Source organism: Dendrobates tinctorius, unplaced genomic scaffold, assembly GCF_039654945.1.
Source record: "Dendrobates tinctorius isolate UK_male_01 unplaced genomic scaffold, ASM3965494v1 ptg000147l, whole genome shotgun sequence".
NCBI lineage: Eukaryota > Metazoa > Chordata > Amphibia > Anura > Dendrobatidae > Dendrobates > Dendrobates tinctorius.
This window is the reverse complement of record NW_027361814.1, coordinates 17,496,324-17,514,717: the sequence shown is the minus strand read 5'-3', so window position 1 is coordinate 17,514,717 and position 18,394 is coordinate 17,496,324. Positions and strand designations below refer to the sequence as shown.

General features: G+C 44.6%; 1 protein-coding gene across 1 annotated transcript in view; it reads right to left on the bottom strand.

Moving 5' to 3' along the window:
• The window catches only part of A2M (alpha-2-macroglobulin), an 84,731-nt gene that overhangs the window by 41,679 nt on the left and 24,658 nt on the right, over positions 1–18,394 (bottom strand). Inside the window, exons 6-18 of the mRNA XM_073546482.1 lie at positions 16,334–16,502; positions 16,043–16,127; positions 14,063–14,183; positions 13,713–13,827; positions 13,522–13,631; positions 13,261–13,419; positions 12,942–13,169; positions 11,729–11,792; positions 10,626–10,771; positions 10,170–10,319; positions 9,909–10,079; positions 9,430–9,517; positions 5,056–5,200 (exon numbers count right to left, since the gene is read on the bottom strand). Of these exons, the coding sequence (XP_073402583.1) occupies positions 5,056–5,200; positions 9,430–9,517; positions 9,909–10,079; positions 10,170–10,319; positions 10,626–10,771; positions 11,729–11,792; positions 12,942–13,169; positions 13,261–13,419; positions 13,522–13,631; positions 13,713–13,827; positions 14,063–14,183; positions 16,043–16,127; positions 16,334–16,502 (1,751 nt within the window). The remainder of the gene's footprint in view (positions 1–5,055; positions 5,201–9,429; positions 9,518–9,908; positions 10,080–10,169; positions 10,320–10,625; positions 10,772–11,728; positions 11,793–12,941; positions 13,170–13,260; positions 13,420–13,521; positions 13,632–13,712; positions 13,828–14,062; positions 14,184–16,042; positions 16,128–16,333; positions 16,503–18,394) is intronic.

Genomic DNA, 18,394 nt, shown 5'->3' with positions numbered 1-18,394 from the left:
GGCCGCAGAGGGGTGGTGCTGACTCAAGGAGAAGCTGATCAACGACACCCCGTCACCCTAGGCATGAATATTTTAAAAGAGTTTGGTAACCTGTTGCTTAATGATCCCACACAAAGGACACTGAAGCAGTGGGGTTCTCGCACAGCTCAGGGACAGGTATTCCAGCAGCTGGTGCGAGGTGCGCGGGTGCATCGGGACTGCCAGGAGGGTGAGGCTCTGGGCAAGGTCATCGCGACAGCGGCACCCCTGCTTGTGCTGCCTCCTGGACAGACAGTGGTGGCCCTGCCAATTCGGGCCCCGATACCTTTGGAAGGCGTAGAGGTGCAGGTGGAGCCGTGTCACTCAGAGCACTTACCTCCTGGCATACTGGTGGCCCGTTCCCTCGCTACGGTGCGAAAAGGAACCGCCCTGGTCCGCTGCGTTAACCTTGAAGACCGAGATATCATTCTGAAAGCACGGACTGTACTGGCCAAACTAGTAAAGCCTCTAGAAGAAGTGCTGCCCGCTGCTGCGGTTCAATTACGAGTACACCCCGAGGATCCTGGGGAGGTAACAATACGAACCCTACAGGCCCACGAAGTCTCGACACAAGAGAAGGGCCGAAATATTTTGGAGCAGATGCGGGCCGAGCTTTCTGGACTAACTGCGGCCCAACTTTCACAAGTAAAAGCATTGCTGGGACAGTACCATGAAGTATTTGCTAGTCATGAGGACGACTTTGGGTGTACCACCGCCATCACTCATGAGATCCCCACAGCAGGAGCGGCCCCTATCCGAGAACGATATCGACAGATCCCGCCACAACTCTATCAGGAGGTGAAAACTTTGCTGGCTCAGATGCTACAAAAAGGGGTGATACGGGAAAGTCAAAGCCCTTGGGCGGCCCCCATCCTGTTGGTCCGGAAGAAAGATGGTACACTACGATTCTGTGTGGATTATCGTAAATTGAATGCTTGCACTATTAAAGACTCATACCCACTGCCCCGCATAGAAGAATCTCTGTCTGCATTGGGTAAAGCAACATATTTTTCGACCCTGGACTTGGCCAGTGGGTACTGGCAGGTGCCTATGTCAGAAGAGGACAGAGCTAAGACGGCGTTCATAGTGCCCATGGGACTGTTTGAGTTTAATCGAATGCCATTCGGGCTGGCCAACGCCCCCGGGACATTTCAGCGATTGATGGAGCGATGTCTAGGGGATCTCAATTTTGAGGCCACGTTGATCTACCTGGACGACATTATCATCTATGCCGCCTCCTTCGAGGACCACCTGAAGCGGTTGGGACAGGTACTCAGCCGGCTGCAAAAGTACGGGTTGAAGGTGAAGCCTCAGAAATGTCACCTATTTCGCTCCCAGATTGAGTATCTGGGTCATGTCGTTTCGGCAGAAGGTGTGAGGCCATCCCGGGAGAAGATTGCTGCTATCCAGGAATAGCCTACCCCCGAGACGGTGAAAGACGTGCGGGCTTTTCTGGGGTTAGCTGGATATTACCGTCGTTTCGTAAAGAATTTTGCATGTCGAGCTCGAGCCCTGCATGACCTGCTGAAGGGGGCTCCCGCTGGGGCCAATGGGCGAAAAATCCAGTGGCAACACCCTCAGGAAGAGGCCTTCCGAGATCTCAAGGCTGCACTCTCAGATGCCCCAGTGTTGGCTTATGCGGATTTTTCTCAGCCGTTCATCCTGCACACTGACGGGAGTCTTCACGGGCTAGGAGCTGTGTTGTCACAAGTTCAGGATGGCCGGGAAAGGGTGATCGCATATGGAAGCCGTTCACTCCATGACTCCGAGCGTAACCCTGACAATTACAGCTCTTTTAAGCTTGAGCTCCTCGCAGTGGTGTGGGCTATGACGGAGAGATTCGCAGAGTACCTAGCGGGCTCCGAGGTGGTAGTGCGAACTGACAATAACCCACTGGCTCATTTGGAAAACGCCAAGTTGGGGGCTTTGGAGCAGCGATGGGTGGCCCGAATGGCGAAGTACAATTACAAGATTATTTACAAAAGAGGGGCCGAGAATGTTCATGCAAATGCTCTCTCTAGGATTCGACATACAACTCCTGGACAGAATCGAGACGAAGAATTAGAAGGAGAGGAAATACCGTTCGCTCTTACCGCTGCCGTGCTCACCAATGTTGATGCAAAAGTATCTTCCCCAGAGGCCCACAGGGGCATCCTGGAACAATCTCGTAATAAGTGGATACAACAGCAGCAAGAAGATGAAGAAGTTGGACTTCTCCGGACATGGGTCGCCGCTGGTCAATTACCCACTGATACTCAACGACAAGCTTTGACCCAAGACCTGTCGCTGATGCTGCGACAATGGGAGAGACTGATTATCCGAAGGGGATTACTGTACCGTAAGATCACTTCGCAAACAACCTCAACGACTGTTTGGCAGGTGGTTACGCCCGGAGCTCAACTACACGAACTGGCTCGAGAGGCTCACGAAAAAGGGGCCCACTTTGGAGTCAAAAAGACTTTGCAATGGTTACAACAGAAAGTTTATCACCCACGCTTGTCGGCTGTTGTGGACGAAGTTTGCCGTACTTGCCGCTTATGTGAATTGGCCAAACCGCCTGCTCAGAGGGCCGCAACACAGACGATTGTGACTTCAGAACCCTTGGAGCTCCTGACGGTGGATTATCTGCACATTGGTCCCGCATTCCAGGGATACGAACACTGCCTCGTCATGGTGGATCATTCCACTAAATTCGCTGTGGTCACCCCTACTCGAGACCAGACCGCGGAGTCAGCCGCCTCCGCAATTTGCAGAAATTTTATACAAGTGTACGGCTGTCCTCAACGCATACATTCCGACCAGGGAGCATGTTTTTTGGGGAAAGTTATGGAGGAACTACATCATCTTTATGGGATTGATAAATCCCGGACCACACCATATCACCCGCAAGGGAATGGGGCTTGTGAGAGTGACAAGAAAGCTCGTTGGCCTGAATATGTTTCTGAATTAGTGTGGGTTTATAATAATCGGGTACATCGAGTAACGGGCTATACTCCTTATTTCCTGCTGTTCGGACGAGAGGGTAAAGGGATCACGGAGGTAGAGTTGGACCCCGAAGAGCCTCGGCCCTGGACCGGAGTGTCGTCTTGGGTCCGAAATCATCGCCACAGGTTGCAAACTCTTCACCGAATTGTACATACCAAACTTCAAGACTGGGAACACCCCGGGAAGAATACAACCTCCCCTCCCCATCTCCAAAGCGGGGACCGTGTGCTTGTACTAGATCAACGTCCCCAGAATAAACTGGAGTCACGTTGGGAAGAGAGTCCTTATCGGGTACTACGCCGTATCCATTCAGAAGGACCTGTGTACGAAATACAGCCCGAGCAGGATGAAACACTGCCCACTCGCATTGTGCATCGTAATATGTTACGCCTGTGTATTTCTTCCGACCCGAAGCAACTGGAACCCGTCCCGAAGGCATCCGAACCGGAGTCCATATGCTGGGACTCAGACGACGAGGATTTCCCTCCAGTTCCCAAGGGCCCTCCACCCAATAATGAGCCAGTTGACACAATTAACCCACCGGCATCTTGCAGCTCACCGACGTCCACCACCCCAGAAGATTCCACCCCAGTCGAACTTAGACGCTCCGAGCGGACAACAGCTGGCAAACCCCCCGAACGGTATGAACAAGACCAGTTCGTATGGCAACAAATATTGACACCTTTACAGACCAATCTCAATAGACTAACACCCTCGCCCGAGGACTGGCGAGCTTACAGGGTGGGGGAATGTGGGGAGGAGGACCCCCATACAGTGATTGGGCTGGAACCAGGGGGACCGCCATCAGGGTTGTTGAAGAAACCACATCAGGGGGATTACAAAGGGAGACATGCGACTGAAGTTGTCAGGGCAACAGGGGGCGGGGCGAGGGTAAAAGGAGCAGGGGACGCGCTGAGGTGGCAGTTGAAGGAGAGCCTGACAGGAAGGAGAGAGCCGTGCGGCAGAGAGAGGACTGTGGCAACTGACGGTGTGGAAAAGAGACAGGCAGGAGACTGAAAAAGGGAAATTTGAGACTGACCGAAGGTTGACGCGTAAGAGACTCTCCCCGGAAGTTTCCCTCCGCAAAAATTCAGATAAAGTGACGGCCGCTGATTTCCTCCGTGGTGTGACAGGACCGGGATCTCAGGCGACCGCTGCGACGGCACAGCAATCCGGTACAGTGGCCAGGACACTGCCCCCCTGTCTTCTCCCACAGCTGCGGCCCCGTCATCACCGACCTCAGGGGACGTCACCTCGCTATAGGCGGCCGCAGAGCCCCGTCCCGGTTACTGAGGGGACACTGAGCAGAATTTGTTAACGTTTATGTCTTTTTTTTTTAAACTGCGTCATGACCTGGCTGGGGAACGAGCGCCTCTAAACGGACGCCTGGGAGATTGACCCCCTGAACAGTCTCTTCAGGGCCCGTTGTGCCCCACCGACCCCATTTCTTCAGGGCCTGTTGTGCCCCACCGTGCCAGCTTCTTCAGGGCCCGTTGTGCCCCACCGACCCCATTTCTTCAGGGCCTGTTGTGCCCCACCGTGCCAGCTTCTTCAGGGCCCGTTGTGCCCCACCGACCCCATTTCTTCAGGGCCCGTTGCGCCCCACCGTCCAGTTTCTTCAGGGCCTGTTGCGCCCCATCGTTCCGGTTACTACAGGGCCCGTTGCGCCCCACCGTCCAGTTTCTTAAGGGCCTGCTGCGCCCCATCGTTCTGGTCTCTTCGGGGCTGGACAAGCACAAGTCCTTCCGGGAAGTCGTGGATTACAAGGCAGCCACATCTGCAACCCCTGAGTGGTCGTGAACTCGAGCGACACCCGGAAGGCTAAGTGTATTATAGAGAAAATAAGGACCCTTTTTGTTTTTTTAATGTTGATTTACGAGTCCCTGCGAGGACAAATAAGTGTTTTCCCTTTTGTCTGATTTAAGCAGTTTTAGCCCTTGCGGCTTTAAAACTTATAAAAGTTTATTTCACCCCAGATTCAGTCTCGTGTCTCGTCACTGCATCCTGTGAGCCTGATACAAGTAAGGCTACACATGTACGCTAAATACTTACTCGATCTCAATCAAGTCCCACAACCAGGTTTCAGGGAACATCTTCCTCACAGTTTCTATAACATCATCAAATGATGCTTGCGACACGGTGGAATGGGCCATTGGTACACTTACTCCTCGATGCATGTAAGCAACCTCCGGAAATCCTGAGTACAGAATGATTGATGTCAAAGGTCAATTAAGTCACTAAATCTGCATCATATCTCTATATAACCTAATTAATATAGCTAAAAAACTAACATATCCCAGAAATCAGATTAAGGGCACAGATAGACGACTGTATTTCTCTTGCGAGGAACGCATCTCAGTGCACGGACTGGCCCGGCCCTTCTCCTGATCTGAGCATGACAGCGTGATGTATTCCTATGCAGCCGTCACGCTCAGGTCTGGAGAGCCGACAGTTAGTCCGAGGATTGCAATGCGATCCTCGTGCGAGAATTATGGCCGTGTGTCTGCACCTTAAGGCCTCTTTCACACTTCATTTTTTTGTGTCAGTTAAAATCCGCCAAAAGGACGGATAGCGGATCCGTTTTAGTACTGATGACAACGGATGGTACCCGCCCGTTTTTTTGACGGATCCGCCAAATGAACAATGTTAAAGGAATCGCAGCCGGGAAAGGGAAAGGGAGAGAGAGAGAGAGAATTTTTTTTTTGTCCGGCACCCAGACAGAATTTCGGGTTAAATCAGTGTCTGGAGGATCCGCCGGCCAAAAAACGTTGCAAGCTCCGTTTGGAAATCTTTGAGGATGTTGACGGACAGCAACATTTTGGCGGATCCGCACAAAAACGGATGCAACGGACGGCAATCCGTCAAGATCCGCCAATAATGAAAGTCAATGGGGAAAAAAACGGATCCGCAAAGAAAAATGGCGGATCTGTCTTTTTTTCCAAATCGGCGGATCTTGACTGATTGTCAAAAACGGAAGTGTGAAAGAGGCCTAAGCTAGAAAGCTGGATGCAAAGTTGTAAGTAGCTGGAAGTGTTCTTGTCCTAAAGAGGGGCTTTTGACTCACAAGTAGAAAAAAGGAGTTAACAATGGGGATCAGTCACTAGGTTCTTGCTACCCCATCTGAGATCAGCATGAGGAAAGGGCAAAAACCCTGATTCCAGCAGTTTACTAGTCTTCTTTTGAAACTTTCTGGCTGATAAAACTATGATTTTATCACAAATATAGCTAGAAGTCTAGTTAGCCTTGGGCATGCGGTGGCTCAGTAGTTAGCATTGCAGCGCTGGGGTCCTGGGTTCAAATCCCACCAAGGACAACATCTACAAGGAGTGTGCATGTTCTCCCCGTGTTTGCGTGTGTTTCCTCCGGTTTCCTCCCACACTCCAAAGACATAAGGATAGGAAATTTAGATTGTGAGCCCCATTGGGGACAGCGATGATAATGTGTGCAGAACTGTAAGGGTGTGTGCACACGTTGCAGATTTGGCCCTGCGCATTAAACTCTATGTAAATCCAAAAACTCTGTGCACATGCTGCGGATTTAAATCCGCAGCATGTCAATTCTTTGTGCGGATCCGCAGCATTTTCAGACCTGCTCCTTTATAGGAATCCGCAGGTATAAAAACGCAGGTCATTTGACATGCAGATTTAGCCAAATCCGCAGGGTAATCCGCAACGTGTGCACATACCCTAAAGCGCTGTGGAATATGTTAGTGCTATATAAATAAAAAGATTATTATTTATTAGTAAGTGACACATGACTGGAATCATGTTCTCTGTCTCTACATTATATTATATACTATATAATATAGTATAGTTCTTCTGATTAGCTATGTCACTTACCCCATATGCAGGGCATTGCAGTAGCTTATATATCCGTGGTTACCAGGGCTGTGGAGTCGGAGTCGTGAAGTCGGAGTCAGAGCCCATTTTGGTGGAGTCGGAGTTAGAGTCGGTTTCATGGAAATTGAGGAGTCGGAGTTGGAGTTGAAGTCTGACTCCACAGCCCTGGTGGTAACTTACAACCACTAACAACTAATTGTCAGTATGTGAGTGGCTGTAACCTTGGATTTCCAAGCTGATGCAATACACTGCACATGGGTAAGCAGCATAGGGAATCAGAAGAACTATATATATATATATATATATATATATATATATATATATACTGTACATACAGCTCTGGCAAAAATTAAGAGACCACTTTCAAATGTTCAGTTTGTCTGATTTTTCTCTTTATAGGTATATTTTTGAGTAAAATGTAAATTGTTCTTTTAGTCTATAAACTTCTGACAACATGTCTCCGAATTTCCAAGCAATAAATTTTGTATTTTTTTTCTGACAAAGAAAAATGGTCAAAATTTAAAAAAAAACCTCAGTGCTTTCAGACCTCAAATAATGCAAAAAAAACAAGTTCATAATCATTTAGAAACAACAATACTAATGTTTTAACTCAGGAAGAGTTCTGAAATCAATATTTTGTGGAATAACCGTGATTTTTAATCCCAGCTTTCATGCGTCTTGGCATGCTTGCCACCAGTCTTTCTCACTGCTTCTGGCGCAAAAATTTAAGCAGCTCTTCGTTTGATGGCTTGTGGCTATCCATCATCCTCCTACAGGTCTGGAGAATGGGCTGCCCATGACAGGGTTTTGATGTGGTGGATATATATATATATATATACTGTATATATATATATATATATATATATATAATATATATAGTATAGGCGTATATATCTCTAATTGGAAGTATTTGCTGTATAACAAGGACAACGATCACATCGCAACACATGGACTGGCTGTCATCTATTTCTCCTGACCTGAGCGTGACAGCTGCATAAAAATACAGGTTGTTTTGCTTGCGTCAGGGGAGCCGACAGCCAGTCTGAGCATTGCAATGTAAACATCATACATATTATACGGCCATCTAAATGCACAATAAGACTAATTATTGTTATTACTCATACATGTATTAAGATGTCCTGTGTTTGCTGCAGAACAGCTAAATGAAGAGAACATGGCTGTTTATAAGCGGTTAAGCTCCTAATAGGAGGACACAGCAGTTTATAAAGGGTCAATATGAGTCACTTACTATATACTGTACAGTAACCATCACATGTAGCTGTTAAATAGTGAGCTGACTTCAATCTCCTTCTATTAAAGGAGCAGAGCTTTTATAACTAAATTAGCGAGGAAATATTTTAATTTTTCTAATTATTTATATGAGAAAGGTTAACATTTTTTCTTTTGACTCTATGTGATATCTTGGCCCCGTATATAGACATTAGAGAAAAAAATGCTGCTTTTCTAAGAACTAGATTTTGAATACTTAAAACAAAATAAAGATAAATATGAAGCAGAAATGTTTATAACGCTGCTTTTGCTACCTTCTGATTGAAACAGAATGACATTGGTCTGGCAACAATTTCCAATGTCCATATAATTTGAAACCTTTTTTCCCCAAACTACCCCTTATATAATCTCTGAGTTTTTGGAGCAGAAACTGTCAGAAAACTCCCAGTTTGTTTTGGAATTTTGAAAATTTGGAAGAATCAAAAAAACTCTTTGTGCACATAGTCTAAGCCTAGAATCAATCAAGCATTGTTAGTAGCAGATATCTGTTGAGCCCAAACCAAGAATGTTTCCAAAAAGAAAGAAAAGTATGAGCAATAAGATGCAAGATGCCCCTGTATGGCATGCATCCCTGTCCACCATGGCAGCCGGGCCAGAGCAGTCTATAGATCTGTAGCCGGCATCCTCTGCCCGGCCTCCTGAGATCTCTGACATTTATTAAGAATTGTGCCTAGGCTTCACGAGACGTCATGAATTCATAGGGCGTGGTAAACGCCACCAAGATACCAGGCCAAGGAAGTCAAAATTGAATACTGCCCTGGCCCAGATACCATGGAGGGCAGAACTGGACGTCAGACAAGAGCAGTGCAAATCTCATTTGCTCATACTGTATCCTCACCCATCCCTGGTAGACTGTGAGCCCTCGGGGGCAGGGTCCTCTCTCATCCTGTACCAGTCGTGACTTGTATTGTTTAAGATTACTGTACTTGCTTTTGTTATGTATACCCCCCTCACATGTAAAGCGCCATGGAATAAATGGCGCTATAATAATAAATAATAATAGAGGAAATACAAATATGTCTCCCATTTGTAGGAATTCCTGAGTTTGGCACAAAAAAACTGCATGTAAAACTGCATGTGTGATTCCTGCCTAAAATCTGCAACACAGATTTTAACTTTGTAGCATGTCAGTGTATGCTGCACATTTACATAGCAATTTTAACCCTTGGCAATGCACAGAATGAAATCAATGGCACATTTGCATCAAAATCCATGAAAAGCATGCATGTCAGTGGATTTTTTGTGCACACATTATTTTTGTTCAGCATGAGAATTCATATTAAAAGAAAATAAATACCATTAAAATCCCCAGTATCATAAACAGCATCCGTGCAGATAACTGGGATTCTGACCAACATGTTTGTGGCGACTTTCAGGCCCAGACGCTAAAAAAATAAATACAATTAATTTATTCAGCAGGATATGGGAAAGAAGACTGACATAGAGGACATAATTATTTACTCAAGCAAGAAAGAGACAAGATTGATTTGATGTGTGTAAAAGCTTCATAGATGGTATGATTCTGCTTAACCAGAACCTCTATTTTGGCTTACGATAATTATTTTTTTTTCATAGGATATAATGGTTTACATAATCTAGAGGACCTGTGGAGAGGAAGTGGTACATGACATATGGATTCAAAGGCAACCAATAGGACAATGCTAGTTTTAATCCCCGCCCCCGAGGTTCTGCACAGGAACTAACACTATGTTTTGCCCATTCTATTCTGACCCATATTGTATATATAATATCAAATATATGTAAGTAAATACTAACCTGTAAGATGGTATAGGTGTCAGTGTCCCAGTTAGGGGCAGATGGTCTATAATATACTCCATTCATAAAGATAGGATCTAACTTTAAGCAAGGATCCTCCCGCACTTCTTCTAAGTAATGGCCCCCGTGATTGTAACCAGACAGGTCAGTAATTGGCAGCAGATTATATATCTGAAGAGTAAGACCAAAAGTGAAAAACAGCCTGAAATGGCAATTGGTATAATAATAGCTCAATTAATATCAAATAGGAATTTTTCATACCGTTTTTGCTGACAGTTCGGCCTCAGGTTTCAGCAGTGACACACTGACGTCTACAGCCCGCAGCGCGCAAAGAGAGTTTGGCTGAGCAAAGAGGGTGAGATCGACCTGTGATCCTGGAAGAGCTTCATTGGCAGACAAAGAGAGTTTCACCTGAATGTAAGACAACAGAGAGTTAAGCCCTGGTCCGGCTTTGCATTTTCATGCTGCCTTTTCATGTTAAGTGAATATACCGTAGCCCATGCCTAAGTAGTCTTTATGTTCCTGAATTCTGATCTCATTTTAGGTCCCTGCCTGTAGCAAGTCATAGTCAGTCATAAAGAAGCCAGTTGAGTCACTGAGCCGTCGTCCTGCCCTGCCACCAGGGATTTGTTTTTCTACGATGAGTATGATGAAGATCTGAGCGCCAGCACTCTCGCGCATCAGCGGATTGGATCTGTAGGTGTTCACACATCTTACCTTGTTTGTAAAACACTTCTCTACTTTGACGGTGCCACTATCCGCTATGACCTCGCCACTTTCCAGAACAAGGTATACCAACACTCTTGTCAGGGGTGCGGAGTTAACATTTACAGAAAGAGGAAATGTGAACTGTCCTTGTGATTCTATGAAAGTAGAAAAGAAGATGTGAGAAGAGATGAGCAATTTGATATGCACTGCCCTGGTCTGGTCCTCTTTGACAGGCGGACTTCACATCTATGCGAGAATCCTCTGCCCGGCATTCTGAAGACCTCTGGTGTTAACTAGGTTCCACAACGACATGAAGGCACAGTGCGAAACATGTCATGATATTGCAAGGCCTAGCAAGTGCCACAGGCTCTGAGGAAGCTGGGCCAAATATATTTGGAGCAGAAGTGAAGAGCGGCTACCATCGAGTACCGGACTGGATACTCATCTTTAGATGTGAATAAACACACAAATACAACAATAGCTGTTCAATTGGCCGACAGCTGTTCCTCTGTGTCTATTCAATGGGGCAATGGAAATAAATTCCTCCGACAACTAATCTCATATGGGAACAAATGATAGGTAATGTTGAAATTAACATGTCTAATGCTTCTTTGCCCCACCATCTACCATCAGGTGAGAGTGTCAGGACTTTCCCATACACATAAGTTAGTTGGCTGCCCCCCTAAGCTCAATGGCGTCAGCCCACTTCTAATGTGAATGCCAACAATCCTATTTCAACAACTAAAATGTATTAGAAACCTGTGACACTCCCGTAATGGCTAAAGACGGGAGAGAGAAATATCTAATGTGCCCAATCCTGTGAAGCATGGTAGCTGCTCACTCCCATTTATTAAAAAATATGCATACTCGGTCAATCCAAGCTAGCATGGAGGCGTTTGGAGAAATAGCGGCCATTCGTTCCTCTGATAGCTATGCGAAATGTAAAGGTTTCATTCATTTTCTGAACACACTGGATTGTCCTGGACTTACAGTAATAGTGTTTGGATAATTCTAGGCCCCCACGTTCTAGGATTAGATTTCAGTAAGTCTTTTCACCCTGAAGATGTGCAATCGCAGTCAGACGTTATATAGCTATGGATTATGTAACCCACCTTGACCTGAAGTTAATTTCACTTCATTTTTTCCAAAGTCGACAATTTGACCTTTTGTCATCACCTGTGCATATAAAAGATAACTAGTATAATATACAGCCAAACTGCAGGTACAGAATATACTGGATAAGTTTCGTTACCAATAAAACTTAGCACTTTCTGGTTGCAAAAAGGTGTTATATCTTCTTAAAAATAAAATACCGCCTACAATGCAAATGAATGAAACTTTAGTAGCGTGTCTCCTGCAAGAGATGTTAATTTGAGCTGCTTTGCCCTCCTTTAATTGGATATTTAAAAATATTATTCCTAAACCAGACATCTGTCTCGTCCTCCTGGGAGATCTGGGGTTAGAAAGTCACTACCTATTGTGAATCGCAGATCTTCCATTTAGCCAATGAGATTGTGTTTCATATTAAATGGATTCAGTTTCCTTTGGATCTCAAGAGGTTAACAACCCTTTCTATGCTGGTTAGAAATTTGCAGCTCCATCTCACAACTGTTTCTGACCGGGGGTCATTTCCTCTGCCTATAAAATCTTCTCAGACCTTCTCTTACTCTCCATTGAAAGCTTTGCTTCCCAGCTTCTTGGAGACACTTTGCTGAATTGGAGATTGCTGTTGCTACTGGAGATAGTTGCGTGCTGTTTTTGGGTGTATGTTTTCCTCATTGTCCTTTTGCCTCCCTATATACCGCTCTACCTTTGATGAGTGTTTTGTATGTTTGCTGCTTTCTGTTATCCCTGTCTGTCTTATGTGTTAATACACTAGCATTTCTGTTCCAGGTCTCCTGGGGTAGGGGACAATTTAAAGAATAACAGGAGAACAGTAAGGCTGGTGGCCCAAACCTCCTCACCTTTAGAGGTACCTTTGGGAACAGTGCTAGATAGGGCCCCAGTCCTAGGGACGGTTCAGGGCCCCTTTCCCTAATCATGTACAGTTACTGCGTGACAACACCCTCTTACATAGCTACAGCTAGATAAACACCTACCAAGTGTTGACTCTAATTGAGTAAATGGAATTTTCCATTATTGTGTCTGTCAATCTGAATGAAAGCTCCTAATGGCGCCTCCAAAGCAACTGAATGAACTGTAAGCAAAGTCTCACCTGCAAGAGATGCTATCTGGAGCTACTTTGCCCTCCCTTATTGGATATTTAAAAATGTTATTTCTAAACCAGACAACCCCTTACATAGCCATAGCTGGATAAACACCTACCAAGTGTTGGAACACAACGCCAGAAACGTTTCCAACTCCTTCAGGAGACAAAGCGTAGAATACTGTAAAATTCTCATCATGTTCACAGCTAATAGTCCTGTATATTGGCTGTATCTTTAAATAGCTGTTAGTCCGGGAGTAGAAATGTTTGGCAGTATGTGTGGCGTCCTCATAAACCGGTAACAACGTGGATTGAGTGTAGCATTGTTCTGTTTTCTTGTAAACGGCCTGTGTATCCAAAATATAAAATCTTATTATTATCTGTTTTAAAATAGTATTCTCTAAAATTTTAACACCTCGTATGACCGATACTCCTCACCCTTAAATTGATGGAGGATGAAGGAAAATCGTTGGTGTCAATAGAAAAATCTGCAGTTCCATCAGGTCCGGTGGTGGAGGTGAAGTTTTTATTAGAACCTACAAAGATGGTCACATTCTTATTTGGGATTGGATTGCCAGCTGCGTCTCCTAGGAAAATCTGCATAAATGTATAAGAAACATAAATAGTGGTTCTTGCCAACACTCAAAGGAGCAGAACATGAGATAAATCAGAACTGTCCCAGACATCATCTCATCTCACCTGTCCAGAGTAGGGAATACCCTTCTTAAAGTGGGAATCCATTTGTCGGAATGATACTTTAGAAATAACCTTCTTAATTTCGGATGTTCCCTCCCCCGTCATCACAGCTCCTACAGTATAAATCTCACGTGAAATCCTTTCGAAGTATCCACTATTTCCTATTTTATATTTGCCGTCTTCTTTTATCTCACCTGTCCCTTCCTCAGTTATTTTAGCGCTTGCAATAAGTTTCATCTCATATCCAGTACGTTTCATTTGGAAGATTCTGGTCTTTACTACTTCTGAGAAACATCCATTTTTATCAGCCTGAAACAGAAGTAAATCCTTAAAAAAAATTTGGTACGGTAACCATATTCAATGGTCAATATATAATGCCAGGGTCATTATCTGACAAATCTAAAATGACACAACGGGACACCATTAACTATATTGAGTTATCGCACTTCATACTATACTACTTTTGCTATGAAAATGCGGAAAATTTTCACAGAGACCCCGATCGCACGTTTGTCACTTATGCCCCATACTGTCTTGTACTCACTTGATGTGACAAGTCTTCGCATACGCTTTTTTCTTCTAGATTACAGGAAGAATGACTGTTGGAGAACTTTCTGCAGACCTGGACATCGATTTTCCCTGCAACTGGTTTTCCATAGGTGTACCTGATTTAAAAACCATATTTTATTTTTTGTCTTCAATATGAAAAGTATTTGACATAACAATCACATTATATAGCAAAGGATGAGAATATTATGACTTAAAGGGAATCCGTCACCAGATCAAACATGGCTAATTTTTGTTCTTATTTTATTCCAGCCGTACCGCAGAGTATTTCATTTTTCGTTTTTCAATAATCTGCCAAATAGATCCAGAGATATGGGCCTTTTAATTTAGTGCTTTTTTTTGGCCTTTTCCCAAGAGTCGTGGGTCACAGAATAATTCTGCAGAGCAGCCCTAAGACACGCCCCCAGAAAATCCTGTGAGCCACGCCCCCTAAGTAAAGACCATAAAAACCAGCACTAAATAAAAAAGTCCATATCTCTGGAACTGTATGGCCGATTTAAAAAAAAACAAAAAAAAAAAAACACGGAATACTCAAGAGAATGGCAGAAAAAAAAAATGATCAAAAATTGGCCATGTATGACCTGGTGACAGGTCTGCTTTAACTGCAGGTATACTAGTAATATTAATTAAAGAATGGATACTAAAATAGCTGGAGCGAGGGGTATAATGGATTGGGTGCTATTCATGGAGACGGCACAATTTATGATATAAAAAAAATAAGCCTTGCTCTGAATTTAAAGGGCATATGTCAGCTAAATATGATGTCCTATGTAAGGGTAGCAGATTATAGCTATAGGCCGGGGTCAGACTTGCGAGAAACTCGCACAAGTCTCGCACGTCAATACCGGCAGTGCCACCGGCTCTCGGGACCGGAGAGTTCAGCTGCATGGATTTCTATGCAGCTGAACGTTCCGATCCTGAGTGCCGGCGTCAGGGCTGGGTATTGACGTGCGAGATTCATGCGAGTTTCTCACAAGTCTGACCCCGGCCATAGGTCCATACTAGGAGAAAAACCCCGTTCAAATTTTTCCAAAAATAGTTGAGCCTGCGGCATTGATAAGGCTCTCCCCATGCTTCAGGAAAGATACATGGCAGCTTATCATGAACTGGACACGATAATAATGCTGAGGACTACATATATGTCATCTACTGGACACATGGGCTCAGGAGCCACTGGTCTAATGATGCACGTGTTAGATCACTGCTCTATTTGTGCCCACTACGGAGGTTACCACCATGTTCTGCTGGGAGGCAGGTCATTGGGTAAGGGGGGCATTTAGCATCTACCTGCTTTCAAGACCTCCATATGTTGAGTTAATTTTTACATTCATCTTTTAAGCATGTCACTGCTGCCAGTCAAATTCAGGACCAGTGGTATGGAAGGCAGAACCTCCAACAGTGAGCCACAGCCTGCATTGTGGTGTTTGGGAACATTTTCCCTGCCTAATAATCTAAATTTTCTGAGATCTTTACATTTATTGACAGATAATGGTGTAAAAGCAAATGCAAAAATAACTTTGTGTAAAAATAAAAAAAGTTATGGCTGTGTGATGCATGCATGCCCGTGTGTGTATACGCAAGAGGGGCATGAAGGGGTACACCGCTACACATCCTACATAGAGGCACTTTTTATTATTATTATTATTATTATTATTATTATACATTTTTATAGCGCCATTTATTCCATGGCGCTTTACATGTGAAAAGGGGAAATATAGACAAGTACAATAAACATGAGCAAAACAAGACACACGCAAGTACAGAAGGAGAGAGGACCCTGCCCGCGAGGGCTCACAGTCTACAGGGGATGGGTGAGGATACAGTAGGAAAGGGTAGAGCTGGTCGTGCGGCAGTTCAGTAGACTGAAGATCACTGCAGGTTGTAGGCAGAGTCTGCCCCTGCCCAAAACTACAAAGCCCGCTGTATTATTTCAGAATTCATTAGGTAGAGAACTTACTTGCCACATACTGTCACCTCAACCTCCTCATCTAGAACGGTAATGACTGAGGGGACTGTCACCTTCACCTCATATTTGGGTAGCACTGCAAAAAATTGTAAAATAATAGTTATACACGGTGGCTGCCACATGTCGTTATTACTTTATTTCTACCACTGAAAATCTGATATTATGGAAATATTCATGAAAAGTCAAAAACTGCATAAAAATGATTACTATTTTTTATTGTGAATTAGTGAGAATAATCTGTTGTGCCCTTTCCATTCGCCAATAGAAGAAAGAGAAAAATACCATATTCTTCCACGGTAAAGTGTTGTTGGATTTGTGGGCCCCTTTGCCTCTGAGCAACCAGTTTATAAGTTCCCAATCGAGGCTCGGAGGTGAGGAGGAAGGACTCCTGAGCAATGCCTTTCTTGGTCTCCACATCCAGCCACTGGGCTATGCGATTTCTCTGAGGATCCTGAAAGAAGAAAATACCTTTTACATAATTATCTCTTCAATTAATCCTAGTAATAAATGCTGCGCAAATAGAGAAATATTGAGTTTCTAACAATCGAGGTTATATCCATATGTATACGATGACATGACCAGACATTTCATTATCCCAAGGCTTATGTCATATGAGACAGGTGTCTGAACAGTCAGGGACGGGTCCTACTCTACCCCCCAGTCTACTAATGAAATGATCTCTAAAAGGCCTAAAGCTGAAGAGAACACATTTCCTCTGTATTTAAGCAAATACATATTGTATATATATATATATATATATATATAACAAGAAAAAACTGGAACAGCACCACAGCAATACCTTATTGAAGTGCACGCTTCCCAAACCAGTGTTCAATTGGCATAGCAGGATGAGTAGCAAAACACAGGCCACGCCATTGGGCATTAAAGTTCACTTTTTTTGACTCCATGTGCTGTTTCCCTGTCTTTTCCTACATATATATATATATATATATATATATATATATATATTGTGAGGTAGCGCTGTCATCTAAGTAGGGGATCCTCACTAGGCAGCGAATAAATCACGTCCGGAACGGGGTTTTCCATAAACCAGTATAGTCCATGCGGTTTATTGTGCAGCTTAAACCAAAGCAAGTAATATACAGTTCACATCAGCATAGCGTCCTTTGACAGAGTTCAGCTCTATAATCCCTGTGGTCGCACAGGTTATCATACACAGGCTCTTCAGTCTCAGTTGTCTCACCCCGTCAGGGTCAGCTCACGGTTCTTTCACCATGCGGCAGACGTCTATTCCCTCCAGGGAATTCCCAGGCACGTGCAGCCATTCAACACAGCGTTCCCTGCTGTTAGGAAGACGCCCCCTTTTCTCTCTCAGACAGGGCCTTCCACACTGGACCAACAAGGTCCCAGCATTCACCCCCATGTGACCTACCCTGGCCACATTATATGGTTCATAGCCACGCCCACCGGGTCACATGACTCTGACCTCATCACAGGTCCTTCAAGCCTTTACACACTCTTTACAACAGTACTTTAAATACACCCCCTGGGTGGGTTTGTAGGTAACCAGGCCTGCCCATCTCTCTAGTTACCTGGAGACTTCTCCCTTACATATTGAAACAACACCTCAGCAATATCATTGCTGAACAACACATAAGTCTCCATCCCAAAGCCACCCACTTTGGGATACATAGCGGCCATCCCGTATTCTGCCATTCATCCTTTCTCCTGGGACATCCACACAGCGCCCCCTAGAGGACTCAGTGGTTACTACACCACTATATATATATATATATATATATATATATATATATATATATATACACTCACTGGCCACTTTATTAGGTACACCATGCTAGTAAGGGGTTGGACCCCCTTTTGCCTTCAGAACTGCCTCAATTCTTCGTGGCAGAGATTCAACAAGGTGCTGGAAGCATTCCTCAGAGATTTTGGACCATATTGACATGATGGCATCACACAGTTGGCGCAGATTTGTCGGCTGCACATCCCTGATGCGAATCTCCCGTTCCACCTCATCCCAAAGATGCTCTATTGGATTGAGATCTGGTGACTGAGGAGGCCATTTGAGTACAGTGAACTCATTGTCATGTTCAAGAAACCAATCTGAGATGATTCGAGCTTTATGACATGGCGCATTATCCTGCTGAAAGTAGCCATCAGATGTTGGGTACATTGTGGTCATAAAGGGATGGACATGGTCAGCAACAATACTCAGGTAGGCTGTGGCGTTGCAACGATGCTCAATTGGTACCAAGGGGCCCAAAGAGTGCCAAGAAAAAATTCCCCACACCATGACACCACCACCACCAGCCTGAACCGTTGATACAAGGCAGGATGGATCCATGCTTTCATGTTGTTTAC